Genomic DNA, 17,003 nt, shown 5'->3' with positions numbered 1-17,003 from the left:
TTTTTATTTTTTTCCCCCAAACCACTTTAGCGGAAATCCCGCCCTGCAGTCGATTTCATTGGTTTAGGTTACAGTGACGGCGGGTAGGTGTAGAGATCAGTGTTTGGTGTAGGCAATCTGTACAGTGATTGACATATTGACATGACCAATGAAAACTTTAGAATCAGTTGCAGGGCGGGATTTGCGCTGAACGCGGAGACTTCCGCCACTTAATATGTTTGTGTGGAAACACGAAAATTGACCTATGTTCGGCACAAAAAAGATTGCGTTCGGCCATTCGGTCCACACGTGCACCGTACCGAAAGCCCCGTACCGAAACGGTCCGGTACGAATACACGTACCGTTACACCCCTACTGTTATATAAATCCTGTTCATTATAAGATATGTTAATTGCATCATGTATTGGCAAGAATCTGGCGATACCATACGTATCACGATACATGGGTCACGATTCAATATATTGCAATATATTTTGATACTGTGCGAAAGGCGATATATTGGGATTTTTTTAAAGTATTTTTAGAAAAACTAATAAAAAAAAAAAGACATGATGTGCATAAAAGTCAAAGAAGTTTACTTTAGGTAAACAATTCAGTACACAGTGGTTCACCGGTTCTTAGTGAACTAATTTGTATAAAGTAGGCCAAAGTTCAGCCATAGGTACATTGTTAGCTTCTAGCAAAAAGTCAGGCACTGTTAGGCACTGTTAGGCGAGGACACTAGTGGTGTGTTTCAGCATAGCCATCTAGCAGTAGGGTTTTTTTTTAATCAATATTGTGTTTTTTGAAAATCTATACAGTATTGCTAAATAAAATATCGCGATACCCAAGTGTATCAATTTTTTTCTTACACCCCTATTATCCAGGTTCTAACTGACTGTGTCTTGAGTTCCAACTAGAGGGGCACTCATACTAAAACAGATTGACTCGTGGAACTGAAGTACATCAACACATCTAAGCCTATATGTATAGTTCCTGGTCACTGTTGCCTGGCTGTGTGTGACTTACAGTTTGGTCATTCAGGCACAGTGCCACACTTGACGTCTCATTAGTGTCCCAACTTGTTTTTCCTCACCTCCTTCAAGGTCCTTTTTTGGCCCTCAGCTGTCCCAAGGAAGTCCTCTGTCCCAATACATGCGACGTGAGAAGCATGACGAGACAAATTAGTGCAGGGCGAACCCTGTTAGCCAACCTTGGTTTACATCTACAGAAGAGTATCATACTGATTTAAGTTTCAGTTATTAGAGGTGGGAAAAACAACCAACAATGTAGGCTAATACATTCTTTTGCAAGATTTTATCATTGTCGAAACTCTGGCCATTAGTATTGAGATAATATTGTTTGTGATACTGAGGCATTCAAACTAACTGTTCTACTTCCAGTTAAAGGCTGTTTGACCCATAAATGACCGTGCGTGTATTAATGGTGCTGTGTTAATCTTTAAAAAGGCACAAGTGTCTCTACTCCATGCTATTTCACCTCACTTGTCCTTCAAATCTGTTAATGTCTTCATGAGGCAGCCAATGAATACTGTTTATGATTAAATCACACATTATTTCTCTTTTGCTATTTCAGTGTTATATTTTCCACTTCTGTCACACTGCTATTATGATGTGTCATAGATGTTTGTTGCCAGACATTGGCTGATATCGATATTCCCCTCCCTTGAAGTTGGTTATTTAACTTATTACAACATTTTACAGTTGACAAATCAAAGTGTAAGTGCTCTCTGTTTCGAGCACACACATTGGCTGTTTGGGGCGAATAAACCCAAACATTCCTGCGGTACAACCAGCAAATGACGCTAGGTGAAAATTTGCTTCGCTCTTAAACACTCTGCTGTTTCTCTCTGCACTCCTCTTAATGAACTTCTTATAAACACAAACAGCACTCTCAAATGAATATCCACACAACTCAACATTAATGGAACGTCTTAATGAGAGATGAAGGTTTTCTGTGTGAGGTCATTTTTATCCTCTGTAGTTTTTTTTATTATGTTGGCAAATTGCCACTCAGCCACAAGATCAATGCTGCTCATGTTTATGGCTATGAAGTGTGAGTTTGGCTTCTAGTAAACTGCCATATGCAGGTCTGCCTCTCTTGAAAGCATCGAGCTGGTGTCTTAAGTGAAAGCAGTTTATGAAATGATACAGGATAGGATACACCAGCTACATACACTATACTGCTACTAGCTATACACCTTCTGTCCTGGAGTATTTACTCTTTTTGTTATGGGTGTTTTGGCAGGTGAGAGAAGAGTACCATTCAAATTGCGTAAATGCTTCAAAATGTGAGGCTTCTAGGAGAAATGCAATGTTGTCCATTAGAAGTGAACATACTAGTGTTGAGGGCTGGGACGATTCGTCGACGTAGTAAATGCGTCGACACAAATAATTTGCGTCGACGCGTCACGCATAGGGAAAAAAAAAACATAGCTGCCTCCAGCAACAGCACAAGTATGGATTCCTCGCGAGTTCAAAGAGAGGGAAGAGAGAAAAAGGCTCGCACACGGTCTTCTAAAGTGTGGGAGTATTTTACTCTTAATGCCAACAACAACGTGGTAGTTTGTAGACTTTGTAAAATGCATCACTGAGTCAGGAGCAGCAAAACACCATAAGTTCTGCTCACCTTTTTGCTCTGCTCCCTTTCCCTCCCAAGTAGAGTTTAGATTCTCTGCCCGAGCCCGAACTTGACCCACAGGCCAGCTCGGGACGATATTTCCTGCCACTATCCCCGGGCCGGGCCCTTGATCAAGCATTTGTGTTTATAGCCTAATTGGGTGGGGAGAAAGCTATGCCTCTCCAGCTTCTCCCGTAGCTCTGGGTATATGTCCTGCACTGACTTGAGTGGGAGGTCAACTGTGCTAAAATTGTGTCTCCCTCATCTGTAGCACTGTCTTCGATAATTGCGCAATCAGGCCAGATTGTTTCAGATATCTCACGAGTCCTTTATAACGTCAGTTATAACGGCCCATGTATTAAAAAATTGTCGGGTTAAAATTGGGCTCGGGCTCATAATTCCAGTTAATGTGTCGGGCCGGGCCGGGCTCGGACACAACGTGCACGGGCTCGGGTAGGGTCGGGCTTGATTTTTTTGTGCCCGATCTAAGCTTTACTCCCAAGCATGTGCGATTATCAACATAGTATCACGGTATGTGTTCCCAGTACTAGCCCAACGGTACGTTTATCATCATGAGTGACCCAATCGATTACAGACTGTTATATTAGACACTCTGCAACTTGCCTTATGTTGGATTTATTTGATACATCTGATTTCATATGTTGCTACAATTGCACTTTTTTACTGTAAGATTAAAGGGAGAAGAGCTTGGATGTTAAACAAGAGCTTATTCATTATTTTACCTACTACTGTTAAAAAAAGCAAATACAGGCTACTGTTTCTGCACTTGCTCTGTTTACTTTAAGTTTTTATTTTTGTATTCCTCCTGAAAGTGACTTTATTTTGTGGTGGGATTGATAGCCTACATCTGGCTTCAGGTTGCACTAAAAATTAATTTTACTTGAACAGTGCAGTGTTAAACTATTTTAATAAATAGAGATTTTAACCTTATTGAAATTTGTTTTGTGTAAATTGTTAGTAATTGAGCAATGGGAAAATAATCGCTAATTGAAAAATTAATCGTTAGATTAATCGAAAAATGTATCGTTAGATTAGTCGACTAATCGAAAAAAGAATCGCTAGATTAATCGTTTAAAAAATAATCATTTGGGACAGCCCTACTAGTGTTGTCATTTGAGGAAAGCACCACGGAAAGAGAGTTTATGGGTAAAAGGAGATGGGTAAAAGACACTGACACTTGACGATGACAGTAGCCAGTAGTTCCTCGGGTTAAAGCCTAGTACAGGTTAATTAATAAAGGGCAAAGCTATCAGGTTCAGCCAGGGTTATAGACAGGAATCTGGCTTGTTTTGAGTTCCAGCTGCCAAAATCCCTGACCTGGCAGGATGACATGTTTGTTTTCTTCCGGTTTTGCCACAGTGGCATGAAATATCATCAAAACGCCCACTCGCTTGCTCTAAATCCTTACACTTTGGGCTCAATCTGAAATTACAGGGAAAAGGACCATTTCATGTCCGATCCGACTGATTCAGACATTTGCGTTCTCACATACAGCTCGGCCGGGTAATGTCAAGATAGTTTCATGCTTGCGGTGTAAAAGCGGCTATAGTGTTACTGGATCGCACGCCGATCATCTGCTAACCTTGCTAATGGCGAACAGCTAAAGGTTTCAATGCCGAAATCCCGTTTATGAACTATACTGTATACAGTGTATTCTGCGTGTGTCCGTGTGCACCACACCATGACTTCGTTATGAATACACAAACCGTTGCAGCCCTAAAAGAGCTCAACAGTGACCACTTCTTTAACAGCTCTGGTTCTGGAAGTGTTTTCCCCTGTTCAATATCTCCTTATCTTCTTATATTAAGAGTTTTAAGCTGGAACCAAGCCAACCAGCTACGAGATGAATTGTGACCATAAAACATTTTGATTCGTCTCAAAATAACATTTTGAAAATGGCAAAAAAGGCAAAGTGACAAGACTGCGTACTAGAACTATCATATACTTTAATGGTAGAAGCTTGCTCTAGCCGTTTGCAAGGTTCGCGGGTACAGTAAACATTTCCATGGTGTGACTACGTCTACGTTTACAACCGAGTCGCCCCACTGTAACTGTAGTTTTAAAAACACCTTAAAAAATTCCCAGTGGCTTAGGCCTGGTGGGGGGTAACGTAGGCCCGCAATACACTAGGGGAAACCCTGGTAGTAGTCCTTACCTAGCTACTGCGCATGTGCGACTCCCAACAAGGATGGAACAGTGTGAGAGATGCCTCACTCTGTAGCTAAAACAGAGAGCTCAACAGACAGGGTGCAAAGAGGAGCTGCAGCAATGTGCAGTACAACAACTATATGGTGTTTTTTTGAAAATTAAACCATGTAAACCTATTCTTATACAACCTCTAAATACAATTATGAACCTGAAAATGAGCACTTTAATGAATTAGTCAGCCACACACACATACCCAGCAGTGTGTGTTTGATTCACGTGTTGCCCCGATGCTCTTATCACGGCTGCTCTCCCTTCATGGTCCTGCATACTGTTGCCGGGACAGTTGGCGGATGCTCAAGACTCCACGTGACAGTTGACCTTGGTTCGCTGGCTGCTGGTCGCCTGGCCGTCCATGAAGCCTCCATCAGCAGCAGTGGTGGTGGCAGCAGGCCGTTTAACGCTCTGTTAGTCACAGCTTCATTCTGCACTGCCCTAGTTAGAAATGGCTTTGGACAGCAGAGGAGTCTTATCTGCTCTGCATTGTGGCTCTGCATTCAGATAACCTCGTTCATTTGGAGTTTTTTAACCTCGAGCTTTGTGAGGTAAATATAAAAGACAGCATATATTATTAGGGTTTTGCTAGTTGTGTTGCAACATGGTATCATTTTGAAATCTCTTGACAAATATTGGATGGGTTGTCATGACATTTTATACAGGCCTTCATGTTCACCAGATAAATCCAAATCCTCTAGAACTTGCTTGATCCCCTGACTTTAAATGTATTGCCACCAAAAGGTCAAAATGTATACCTCTAAAACTAATGTGGGAAGGCCTTTAGTTTCAATATTGATTTCTATAATGAGCATCACTCTCTTACAGGGCCATCACTGCGGCCATAGACGCGGTGTCTCCTGTAAAATGGCCCCTTTTGCTTTGTGATGCAGTTGGAAAAAGGCAGAGCTGTTGTAAGCTAAAATTTGTAAGCTAAAAGTTGCTTCTAGCATCAGTGCTGATTAGCTTAATTCCTTGTTGCAGGAGTGAGCAAATGTAGGCTGTAGCTTACTCAGTGATGCTCTCCCCTGTGACCAGAGCCAGCTGCTGTCTGCTGGTCTGGGCCGTCCAGGTGCGTAGGTTTATTTGTTGTGCTGTGGTAAGAATGTCACTTTGCAGCCTCTCACTACTATTGACCCTTCCAGGCTAAATTATAGGTGTCTCAATTAAGACGGTGAAAAGGACTGGGGTTCACTGTTCCTTTGCACCTTTTTTGGTCACTTTTCATCAAGTTAAATGCCCCATAGATTCATTGGATGGTGGCTGGTTGCAGCACCAGTAACTGCACCACTTTGGGTTCATTTCTAAATGCAGCCATGTTTTGTTGTGGCTGGGGAAATTTTCAACTGTACCACTACCACCTGCTTGTGGCTGTTCAGAGATCCTGTTGTATTCTGAAAGTTACACTTTACTGTTATATTTAGTGAAATTCTGGTTGTTTTAGTCACCATGTTGTTGTTGTTAAACAATTTGCCAAAGCCCAAGCTAATGTCTTTACACATTTCTTTTTGTGTTTGTTCAGCAATACAAAACCCAAATTGTTCATTTTACTATCAAAAAATTAAAACTAGCAAATATTAGCAAAAAAAAATAAGCCACTTTTGTGTGTGTGGTATTTTAGCTTAAAAAATAGATAACAGTTGTTTCTACATACAAGCAGAGTTTTTTTTGTTTTTTTTTCATATTTAGCTGTTCAGACTAGGATTGCACGTCATGAGGAAAGTATGCGATAATGTTGAATATCGCGCTAACGATATTACTTGCGATAAATAAACACATGAACGTGTATTCAGTTCTGCCTTTTTGCTGCTTTCAGAATACTGCAAAATGCAACACATTGCGTGAAATAATTTCCAACATTCCTAACTGAACAAATTGGACATTGCACTCAACACAAAATGTGCAATTTTAGTTCAGCTTTAAACATTTCCTGCTGATACTCTCTTTCAACTAACTCAAAAAATCCCAGTGCAATATTGCAGTCTTTCCCGATGTGTTTATCGTACAATATGATAGCGATAAAAACACGATATTATGCAGCCCTAGTTCAGAACACAAACAACCCTGCAAGAGGCTGCGTTGCCTCAGGTACCGGTTATATGAACACAGCCTCAGTGTAGACGTGGCTTGAGCTGCTCGTCACCTGTCCTCTTGTCCTCCCTCTTCCTCCCACATCTCTGCAGAGAAGACATTAATAACCAGGAGGAGGAGGACGACAAAGACGATAGTGTGAGCTGAGCTTCAAGGACAGTCAAACTCACAGACAGTAGAAAATTATGAACAGTGAAAGTGAAATTTTGGATGCACCACCTGCTGTGGCTTCCTACATGTTTAATTCCATGCTCTCTCAGCAGGTTTTTCTTTTTGTATTTACTGTTTATGACTGTTTATACTGTTTGGCAGTTTAATTAACGCGCTTGAGTACATACTCCCAGATTAGGCCGTAATACTGTGGCGCTCTGCATGTCACACATTTGTGCGTATGAAGTAATGTGCTGACTTGGCCTGTTTCATATTCCAGACCGACTGTACCTGCTAAAAATAGGCGATAGACTCATTTTCCATTGCCAGTAGATGAGTATGCCATTCTGTTTTTTTTCTGGTGTGTCACATTTGACATCACAAACGCGCCGGAAAACAGGGTCTCTCATTGGCAGACCTATCTCCACAGTGCACAGTAAGGTCTGGCTACACCACACATACATTCTAGGATTGGAGAAAAAAACGCTCTGGTTTGTTAGCATTCCTTTTAAACCAGGAGTTCTCAAACTTTTTTCAATAATGTACCCCCTATGAATTGTGTATTTAAGCCAAGTACCCCCCTGACCAGTACAAAAACATTTTACATCTATATAAAAACAACAATACAGTGTCGGCAGTGATAGATTTACTAAACAACAACCTTGTAACTGAAAAACATTTAAATGCTACATTTCAAATGTTCATAGTCCATCACTTAGTAATTCATTCATTATTATAGTATAATTATTTTAGGAATTATGCATGACATATTTTTAAGCATTTTGCAAAAAGTTCATGTACCCCCTGTAGTACTCCAAAAGTACCCCCGGGGGTACGCGTACCCCCATTTGAGAAACACTGCTTTAAACCAATCACAATCGTCTTGGGCGGTGCTAAGCTGCGGACCCAGCGACGGTAGCTTTGCAAAATAGTCTCAGGAAGGAACTTGTTTTGGTGGAACATTTGCACCAAAAGAAAACGCCACATACAATAATAAATGAAAGTAACTGTTCACACAATACAGTAACGTGAGCTATTTAAATTGGCTGATACATGTTTAAATGTAATTTGCTCATACCAGTGTCAGTTGTGGTGGAAACTTTTCATGTTTGCAGCAGGTGTAGGTTTTTTAAAAATAGGAAAGTGAAACAAATAAAGACAGTCGAAGACTAAACCAAGTTAGGTTTTTGTATTTTATTATAAACTTGCAAGAATATAGGAGTAACACAATTTCACAAAAGGCACAGCAGCCCAGTGTGGGAAAATGTATTCAACGAAGAAGAAAAAGCGCACAGTATATATGCATCTTCAGTGAGATAGAAAGACATGCCCCCCTTTCCAAACATGACTCAACATTTCTTACAATCAAACATAGTCAGACATTCAGGAGCATTGCCCTCTGTACCACTTTCTACCCCAAGGTTTAGACATCCCGTTTATCTCAACTATGTGAGAAGTCTCAACTATTCAGGGAGAAATAACAGATAGTTTAGGGTGACCTTGTAGCCCCTATCTGTTCAGCGTACACATTACGTTCCCAGACTTTGTGGCTCTTACTTTCATATTCTCTGTAAATCTGTATAATCATTCTCTGAAAGAATCAAGCAGGCCTGCCGTGAGCCATGCGCTGGATGTCGGGCAATTATCCTGAAAATGTACTTCCGTTGATCCAGACTAGTAAACCGTAAACACTAGAAAGCTGCATGAAGGTCAGTGAAAATGTGGTTAAACAGTGGTTACTTTTTTATTTTAGTTACTTCAATTCAGTGTCTTTCAAACTTTGTGCCGACTAATTTGGAACAGTGTTTGAGCTCGGGTGGAGACGGATGGAATTTGTGGCCGAGCTGACAGAAGTTACCAACGGAGGCAACGCACGTCATAGCATCATGCCGGAAAAGGGGCGAAAATTATAATGTCCACCCTCACTGCCAGTCAGAGCTGTAGCTGATAAATACCTGTGACTACTGCGAGCCATTTGTCCTGGGAATAAATGCTGATTGTGAGCTTTCCCACTAAAGACAAAAGCCAACTGTTTGTGGCTGGAAGTGGGTTTATTTGTCCACTGGGAAAAGGGTGTCAGAGACAAGAGCCACGTGTACTGTCAGAGAGAGGAACCTGTACTGTAGCTTTCCACTGTTTCAATCTGCGGGCTTCAATGTTTCCTCATTAAAACCTGAGTAGAAATCTTCAATTACACCTCTTCTCTCAACACCAACTCAAGTGACCCCCTCTGCCTCAACTCCAACCTGCTCCCACTTTCTGCACTTTCTCTGCTAATTACTATCCAAAGCTCTCTGATTTAACCCTGATGCTCCCACTGACCGTTTTTAGCAACGTTTGAGTGAAAGTAACCATAAAAGGAAAAAAATGTCCAGGAGCATCAGCGAGCCGCTCAAGTGCAAAAGGAAGATTAATCTCCTACAACCTGTGCATGATCTCAGGAGGAATTTCACTTGGTTTTAAAAATAGCCTCTTTTGGGCAGAAAAAGCATCTTCACTCGCTGCTTTGTTACATGATAGACCAGGGGTCACCAACCTTTTTGAAACTGAGAGCTACTTCATGGGTACTGAGTCATACGAAGGGCTACCAGTTTGATACACTCTTCTGAAATAACAAATTTGCTCAGTTTGACTTTAGTTATATATGATTATTAATGATTAATGATAGTCATCTATGTGAAGAAGACACTGATCACATTAACGATTTCTCACAATAATTATCAACAATGACTTAACAAGGTGGGAAACAGATAATATCAATATTCAATTTTCATTTTTAGAACAGGCCTGAGGGCTACTCATGTGGTCCTTGGGGGCTACCTGGTGCCCGCGGGCACCGTGTTGGTGACCCCTGTGATAGACCATTACTGGTGTACTCACATCAAAGTGTCCGGCCTAATTTGTAGGATGTCACTTGACTTTTATTTCCGTATTAATGATGTTAGAGTGCCTGAAGTCATGTCCACACTAGGGCTGCACAATTAATCGCAATTTTATCAAAATCGCAATATGAACTAGTGCAATATCCAAATCGCAGGGGGTGCAATACTTGTTAAAGGCAAAATATGTGTCAAACCATTCTAAAATAAAGTATTGTGGTGCTGCAGAGACATCCCGGCCTACAAATCGTATCCTACAGACTAAAGAAAAAATCTTTGTTTGGTACAGATCCTCACAAAAAATGACACTTTTTCTTTTATTTTTATATTTTTCAATGAAAATGAGAATATTATACAAAAAAAGATCATTCCCTCCAATATCATGAATCATATCGCAATCGCAATATCGGTCAAAATAATCACAATTAGATATTTTCCTCATATCGTGCAGCCCTAGTCGACACTAATGCTGCTAAATCTGAAAATACATCATGTTCTCTCCGTTTGGACCTTCCCTTCTCACTGAGCCAGCATTTTCCAAGACCAAGGTGCTGATGTATGACTTTCATAAATATGGCATATGCTCTACTGCTTAGCAGTTGTTCCCAGATCTTGCTGACTGTGATTGTTTATATTGTGCATTCATATAGCCGATCATCACGTTATTTTTTTAACCTACTTGGGCTACAGTGGTTCATCTATATCTTAAGAAGTTTTTGGGCATCTGTTATGTATAATCAGCAGTCTATTTGCATTTTCTTTTCCTTGGAGCAGAAATTCTGGATTCGTGGGACACAAATAAATACATGTTGAAATCTTTTTAGCTCAATTCTGTTTATTGTAAGTTATGACAAGCCGGATTGTTTTCCTTGAAATAACACTAAAGCGGAAGGAGAAAAAAATGCAATGTTACAAAACCAGATGGTGAATTATGAATATTTTTGCAACTACAACAAGAAACCCAAGAGGACCCAACAGATGTGATGAAAAGCTTTATATAAAGTGATCACTCTGTAACATTTGGCCATTCTACATGCAACTATAGAGGCTGTATCTGTTGACTGGGTTTAAATCCAGATTAAAGATTCATTAACGCCAATAAAGATGTTTGCCCTCACGGGCAGCAGCCTGTTGACCTGCCGACACCAGGTGTAGACTTTCAGCTCCGTCATGCTTAGCCACTAATCCTCCAGCTTTGTGGTGAGGTTGGAATCAAACTTTCTCCTTTTATGGAGATTTGTTAAAATATGGAATATTTGGAATCATTATGTTCAGATTCCTAGATAAACATGAAGGCAACACAATACTTAGTAGAATGATCTCAAAGAACAAAGCAATTGGACATTTGTTTTTTTATTTTTTAAATGTTTATCAGATCTGTAACAATGTCAATCAAACATTAAGATGCATTTGTGAAGATGTTCATGGTGTGGGAATATAGGCTATAAACACTGTGCACGCAGCAAAGTCACGTGTCACGTGTCAAGTGACGGAAAGAAGAAAAAAAATCACTGTTTTGAGAGTTTGCCTTGAAAATATATATGCAGTTAGATTTAAAAAGAAACAGAAATGCCTTTTTTTTTCTTCTTTTTTTTGGGGGGAGGGCTTTTCCGCCTTTATTTGATAGGACAGCTAGGTGAGAAAGGGGAGAGAGAGAGAGGGAAGACATGCAGGAAATCGTCACAGGTTGAATTCAAACCCTGGACCTCTGCGTCGAGGCATAAACCTCGAAGTACATGTGCGCCTGCTCTACCCACTGAGCCAACCCAGCCACCAGAAATGCCTTTTTATCAGATTTTACGCAGTTGCTTTTATTTGGAAAAAATATGCACAAGAATTACAGAAGCAGTGTTTTTTTTTTTTTTTCATCTTCACTAGTTCTAGTTGAAGAGTTAGATCTGACAGCCATTGGCAAATGCCTCAGCCACAGCCACAGCCTTTAGGCTTCCTCTTTCTTTAACTCCACTGGTCAGCTGATATAAGCACGTCAGCCCTGTAAATTCAAAGGCTTTGCTTATCATGATCTACTATTATAATTTCATGGCTCTGATGTTGAATTGAATGCATATTATAACTGGAAATATACACATGGCGCCAGACAGTAAATCCTTTATCTGTGTCATACTTCCAGTCCTATTCTAGCAGCTATTATTTAGTAATTAAGTCATAGACGGTCTGATGGTTTTGAATTCCTAGAGGCTGTCACTGGTGTAAACAAGCCCACTCCTCCACATCCACTTGCAGGCCTACTTGAATCCCAGCCAAGCTTAGAGGACACATGCACCAGTTCTATAGTCTCCTCTCCCTCCCAGGTGATAGACTAAACTCTGACCTAATTAAACCGCCATCTTCCAGTCCTGTATGCCTCTTCTCAGTTTAGAGTGAACTCTATTTGACTACCTCAACATTTACTTGTCATTTGCATCTCAGAAGCGCTCTCAGTGTACATCTTGTTTTATTGATAGGATGACGCTGCTTGTATACCTATGCTTTTCTGTTACACTGCTCTGTTGTCTGCCTGTTTTCTACACCGACCTGTGTATCAAGTGAAAGCTCTCTATCTTAAGTCTGTATTTGAATATCTGTGTGTGTCTGTGTGTTCCGGCAGGAGGCCGATGGGGATGACAGGCTGGGCTTGCAAGGTGATGCAGAGGGAGAATGTGATGGTGACTCCAAAGCAGACACGCCAGATGTTCCTCTCCCCACAGCAGACACAGACAACACTCCACAATACCTGAACAAAGCTCTGGAGGGTCTGCCGCCCAGGTACACACTGCTCAAACACAGATACTCACAAGAGATGGATGCCAATAGATTGTTTGTTCCTCAAGTGCATCCTGGAGTTGTTTTCACTGCTTAGACATCTCACAGGAATTAAGCTACAAGGATCTATTAACATTTAGCACTTAGCCTTACTATTTTAGCTCAACAGGCTTTGTCCAAGATGGTAGCAAGCTAATGAAAAAATGAACTGTAACTCATGTTCAGAAAATGAAACGCAGCCCCAAATAAAAGTTTAAATTCTGACTTTTACTGAGATTATATTTGCATGCATGTGTGTTGGTCTGCTATTAGATAATGCTGTTTTTCCACAGCCAGCCACAGCAGGAAGAAGAACTAGTGTAAATTGGTAGAGGTCACCCTGCAAACTTCAACAGCCACAGGACTCAAGGTTTTAGTTTTACAAAAAATGCTAAACCGGGTCTAAAATGTGGGGTCAGATACATTTTTATAAAGATTTTATAAACCTTAAACCAAAGACGCCTGAGGTCTTGTTCAAATGTACTTCAGCCATAATATTGCTGTAACAAGCAGTTTTGACCTCCATCTTTCATGTATTGAGCCTGACCGATCATCTTTCCCCTGTGCATGTAGGTTAATTGGACCAGAAATAGATCCTGCAGAGATGTCTGAACATGCTTGTATTAATACAGGGAAGGAAATGCAGTAGCTAGTGAATTTGCAGCAAACCAAAGGACTTGCATAGTGGCTGAAAGATTTCAGAAAAGTTCTGTCCAAACGGAGGTTTTCTGTGTGGACGTTTTTCGCCATTTTCACAGAGATCTTCTGAGCATTTGACCAGCGACAACTGTTGATTTTGTTTTAATTCCCTCTCTGAATTTAATCCAAAGTTACAGAATGATATATTTATATTTTTGAAATTCAACCGAAAGCCTTCTTCAGAGTGGTTCACAACAGTAGAGTAAGTAAGGCATGTTAAGGTTCAACCCTACAATGATCATGTACTGTATACCATATGTATAAATGAACAAAACGCTGACATAGTAATACGTACATTGTGGTGGGTAAAATAGCTAGTAGATTTTAAGACAAGGCCTGTGAAAGAAAAGAAAAAAATCCAGTTTCTCTCAGTTGACACCTACAATGAGTCATTGAACTGTTCCTTGTGCACCTAAATGTCATGTTCTGAAAAAGGTGTGCTGACAACCTGTTCTGTCAAGTATTGTTACCTTGTACTCAAGTGTCACGAAAACGTGTACCACTTTGTCCTTAATGAAGCAGCATGCAAAAACACTTTTCACTGACTGTGGGAGAGAAAAAATATTTTGGGGTGGCATTGATGGCTGGTAGTATGCAAACAGTTAGCAAAACTTACAGTGGTACTGTTCTTTTAGGTTTTTCAACATATGTATGAAAGAATATGGAAAAATAAAAACGTTATTTCCTAGACTTGATCATTTTGTGCACACAAAGCTTCTGGTATAATAGAGGAAATGTTTCTCTTTAGATAAAATATTTTACCCTTCATTTATGGAGTCGTATGGCATAGTTAGAAGGGGAAAGAGTTGTTTGAGTGTCAGAACCTTAAAATAAGCACAACATAGTAAAGTCTGGTAAATGCATTGAAGGCTGAAAGTAACCCTTTACACAAGGAATGAATGAATTTTATTGGTTGTAACCAAAGGGTAGGGTCAGAAGTTTCAGCTTATATCAGGCCCCCCCTTCTCACGTTTTTAAACGCACATCTTACATTTTTGTAGTAGTATTGTATAGTAGTAAACTCTTCTTGCCAGCAGTTCAGTACTGTCACACTTGGCAGTCTTTGCCAATTTGAGTCAGCAGCAACTTGAACACAAATTAAGGAGGTCTTGTTTGATATACAGACGAGAAGTGGAGGGTGTTACCAATGAGTGACGGCCAGGTCACAGGGCTTAAAGGCTCACAAGGAGGGAGGTACTAATCCTGGGTGCCATAGGAGCCGTTGTGCCGCAGAGAGACATGTGGATGAACAGACTGCAAAGAGAGAGAGAGAGAGAAAGAGGGAGGGGGATGGGAAAAGGGAAGGAAATAAATTAGAAGAAGAGAGAGAGAAAAACAGATGGAGGGATGGGGAAAATGTGGTAGAGATGAGGAGGAGGAATTGCAGCAGATGAATGGAGCGAGCAAAATGACACAGCAGAGAAGGATGAATAGATGGACTTGAAGGTGAAGCGAGGAGGAAGGAAGGTAGTTTAAGAGAGAAAGTGAGTGAGTGATGGTGTGATGATCAGAGAGAGTGTGAGAGCCCACAGTTCTAGGTGGAAGCAGCGGCAGCTTTTTTTCCATGATGCAGCTGTTTTACTTCTCCATTCATACAGCAGGCACCAGGCTCTCTGCCCTGCTTGGCTCCTATGCAGCTTTTAGCAGTTTCCTCTCTTTTGTTTTGCTCTCAGGCAGTGCAGCAGTTTGCCTCACAGCAACACACACTGCATGATGTGTTGTGAATAACACTCCAGAGGAACGTGGCCTTGTTCCACATTTTTAGCCTCGCTAGTGTCACGACACAGGTAGTACTGGCAAAATGATTTGTTGTTAGGTCTAGAGTATAAATTACCACTAAGCTTTATGGCAACATATGCTGAATACCTTGATTGGCAACAAAAAGAAAGGATGCAGACCTTATTAGAGCTCCTAGGGAACTTGACTAGCTTTCCACCATCGTCCCACTTGTTCACTGTGTGGTTGTGCCAGCCTTAGGAATGGGAATCAATAAGATATTTTATTGATACAGATATAACAAGCCGTACTGTTGTCATCTTTCTTTGTGAAATGAAGCCGTGCTTTGGACCGTTTCTTCCTCTTTGCCATGACTTTTGTTTTGTTGCAAGTTTCCAGCAGCGTAGACACATGAGTTTGACGTCATTTGGTTTGCAATGTGCACCTGTCAGAAAAACATGCCGGGATGAATAAAACGAATTGATAAGCTCGCAGGCATACGATTCCGATTGATTGGACAATTTAAAAGAGGCTGGACTGGAAGTGGTCCTCGATTCCCATCTCTAGCCAGCCTGCCCCGTTCCTCTTCTTGTCTCACCACATGTGCACTGAGCCAGCAATGGTTTCAGTTCATTTTGGTTAACAACCCAACAGAAACTAAACCAAAATACTTCAGGGATGAAGTTTATTTATTGTCCATCACAGTTGAAAGTTGTTCCTTGCTAACATCTGCAACACGCCGCACTCATGTTTCCATATCTCTGCTCTCCTCTGGCGTCTGCCCTCAAGGCTGATTCTATATGCCATAGCCTAATTGTGCGCTGGTGCGTCTGCGTCATTCTAGCGTATCCCTTTAAGAGAGCTGGTATGTGTGTATGCTGGGAAGTGTGGGGTAGAGAGGGTGATAGAGTGACAGGCCTTAGCTTCGGAGTGAGTACCGACTCCGGCGGTGGAGACGGAGAAACAAAGTGTCTCCCCTGTGCTTTCTGACCATGGTTAGAAAGGTGTAGCAGGAAAAGTTAACCCTCTCCTTAATTTCATGTTGTTTACGGAGAAAGAGAACCCAGAAATGAGTAGGGGGAAATGCAACGATACCATGCCCAGCAAAGCGAACCAATCACAGTTGCGTCGGTCTGTGTCGCCGCAACATGTAGTTATATTTCTGGGGAGGTGCAAGTCAGGCTACGGCGTATGGTCAGTATCTACATGTCCCTACTGCGTAGATTCAACACAAAAACATAAATCAAGCTTCAGACTGGCTCATAAGACTATTCTTGTTGAGGTTGGCATCCAGTCAAAATGGCAAATATCATGGACTGACTTTTCCTCTTGTGCCACCAGCAGGTGAAAGTTTTAACTTGTCCTGTGAAATATCTCAACATCTATGAGATGGATTTGGCACCAAACTTTGTATAGATATTTATGGCGCCCATTCAGTGTATTCTAATGACTTGGTGATCCTGTGGCTTTTCCTCTAGCTTGACATTTGAGGTTCAGTTAAAAGTCACATGTAATTTGGTACACACATTCATGTCCCCTGTCAGAATTGTGTCAGAACCTTAAAGCTAGCATTTCGCAATTTTAAAGTACCGTTGTGCCTAAGTACCGCTGCTAGCATTTCTGTAGACTCTTAGTCTTGTGCAAGAGAACATACTTATGATCGTAGCTAATATCTCATGGCTAAGTATTGGTCATTTTACACAGTTCTAAAACCAGTGATCATGACTGACCATATATTGTCCTCTTTCCTGACAACCATTGGCAAATGCCTCATCCACTGCCTTTAGGCTTTCTCTTTCTTTAACTCCATTAGTCAGCTGATATAAA

The 17,003-nt window shown here is 41.0% G+C and overlaps 1 protein-coding gene across 3 annotated transcripts in view; it reads left to right on the top strand.

Annotated features, from left to right (window-relative positions):
• Window positions 1-17,003, top strand: part of cds1 (CDP-diacylglycerol synthase (phosphatidate cytidylyltransferase) 1) — a 35,121-nt gene that overhangs the window by 3,205 nt on the left and 14,913 nt on the right. For all 3 annotated transcript variants that reach the window (XR_004105969.2, XR_004105968.2, XM_031305198.2), the window contains exon 2: window positions 12,568-12,725. Coding sequence is in view for 1 of the 3 variants with exons in the window: in XM_031305198.2 (XP_031161058.1) it covers window positions 12,568-12,725 (158 nt within the window). In the remaining 2 variants the exon portion in view is untranslated. The remainder of the gene's footprint in view (window positions 1-12,567; window positions 12,726-17,003) is intronic.

Source organism: Sander lucioperca, chromosome 2 (assembly GCF_008315115.2).
Source record: "Sander lucioperca isolate FBNREF2018 chromosome 2, SLUC_FBN_1.2, whole genome shotgun sequence".
Taxonomy (NCBI): domain Eukaryota; kingdom Metazoa; phylum Chordata; class Actinopteri; order Perciformes; family Percidae; genus Sander; species Sander lucioperca.
This window is presented reverse-complemented; position numbering and strand designations above follow the sequence as displayed.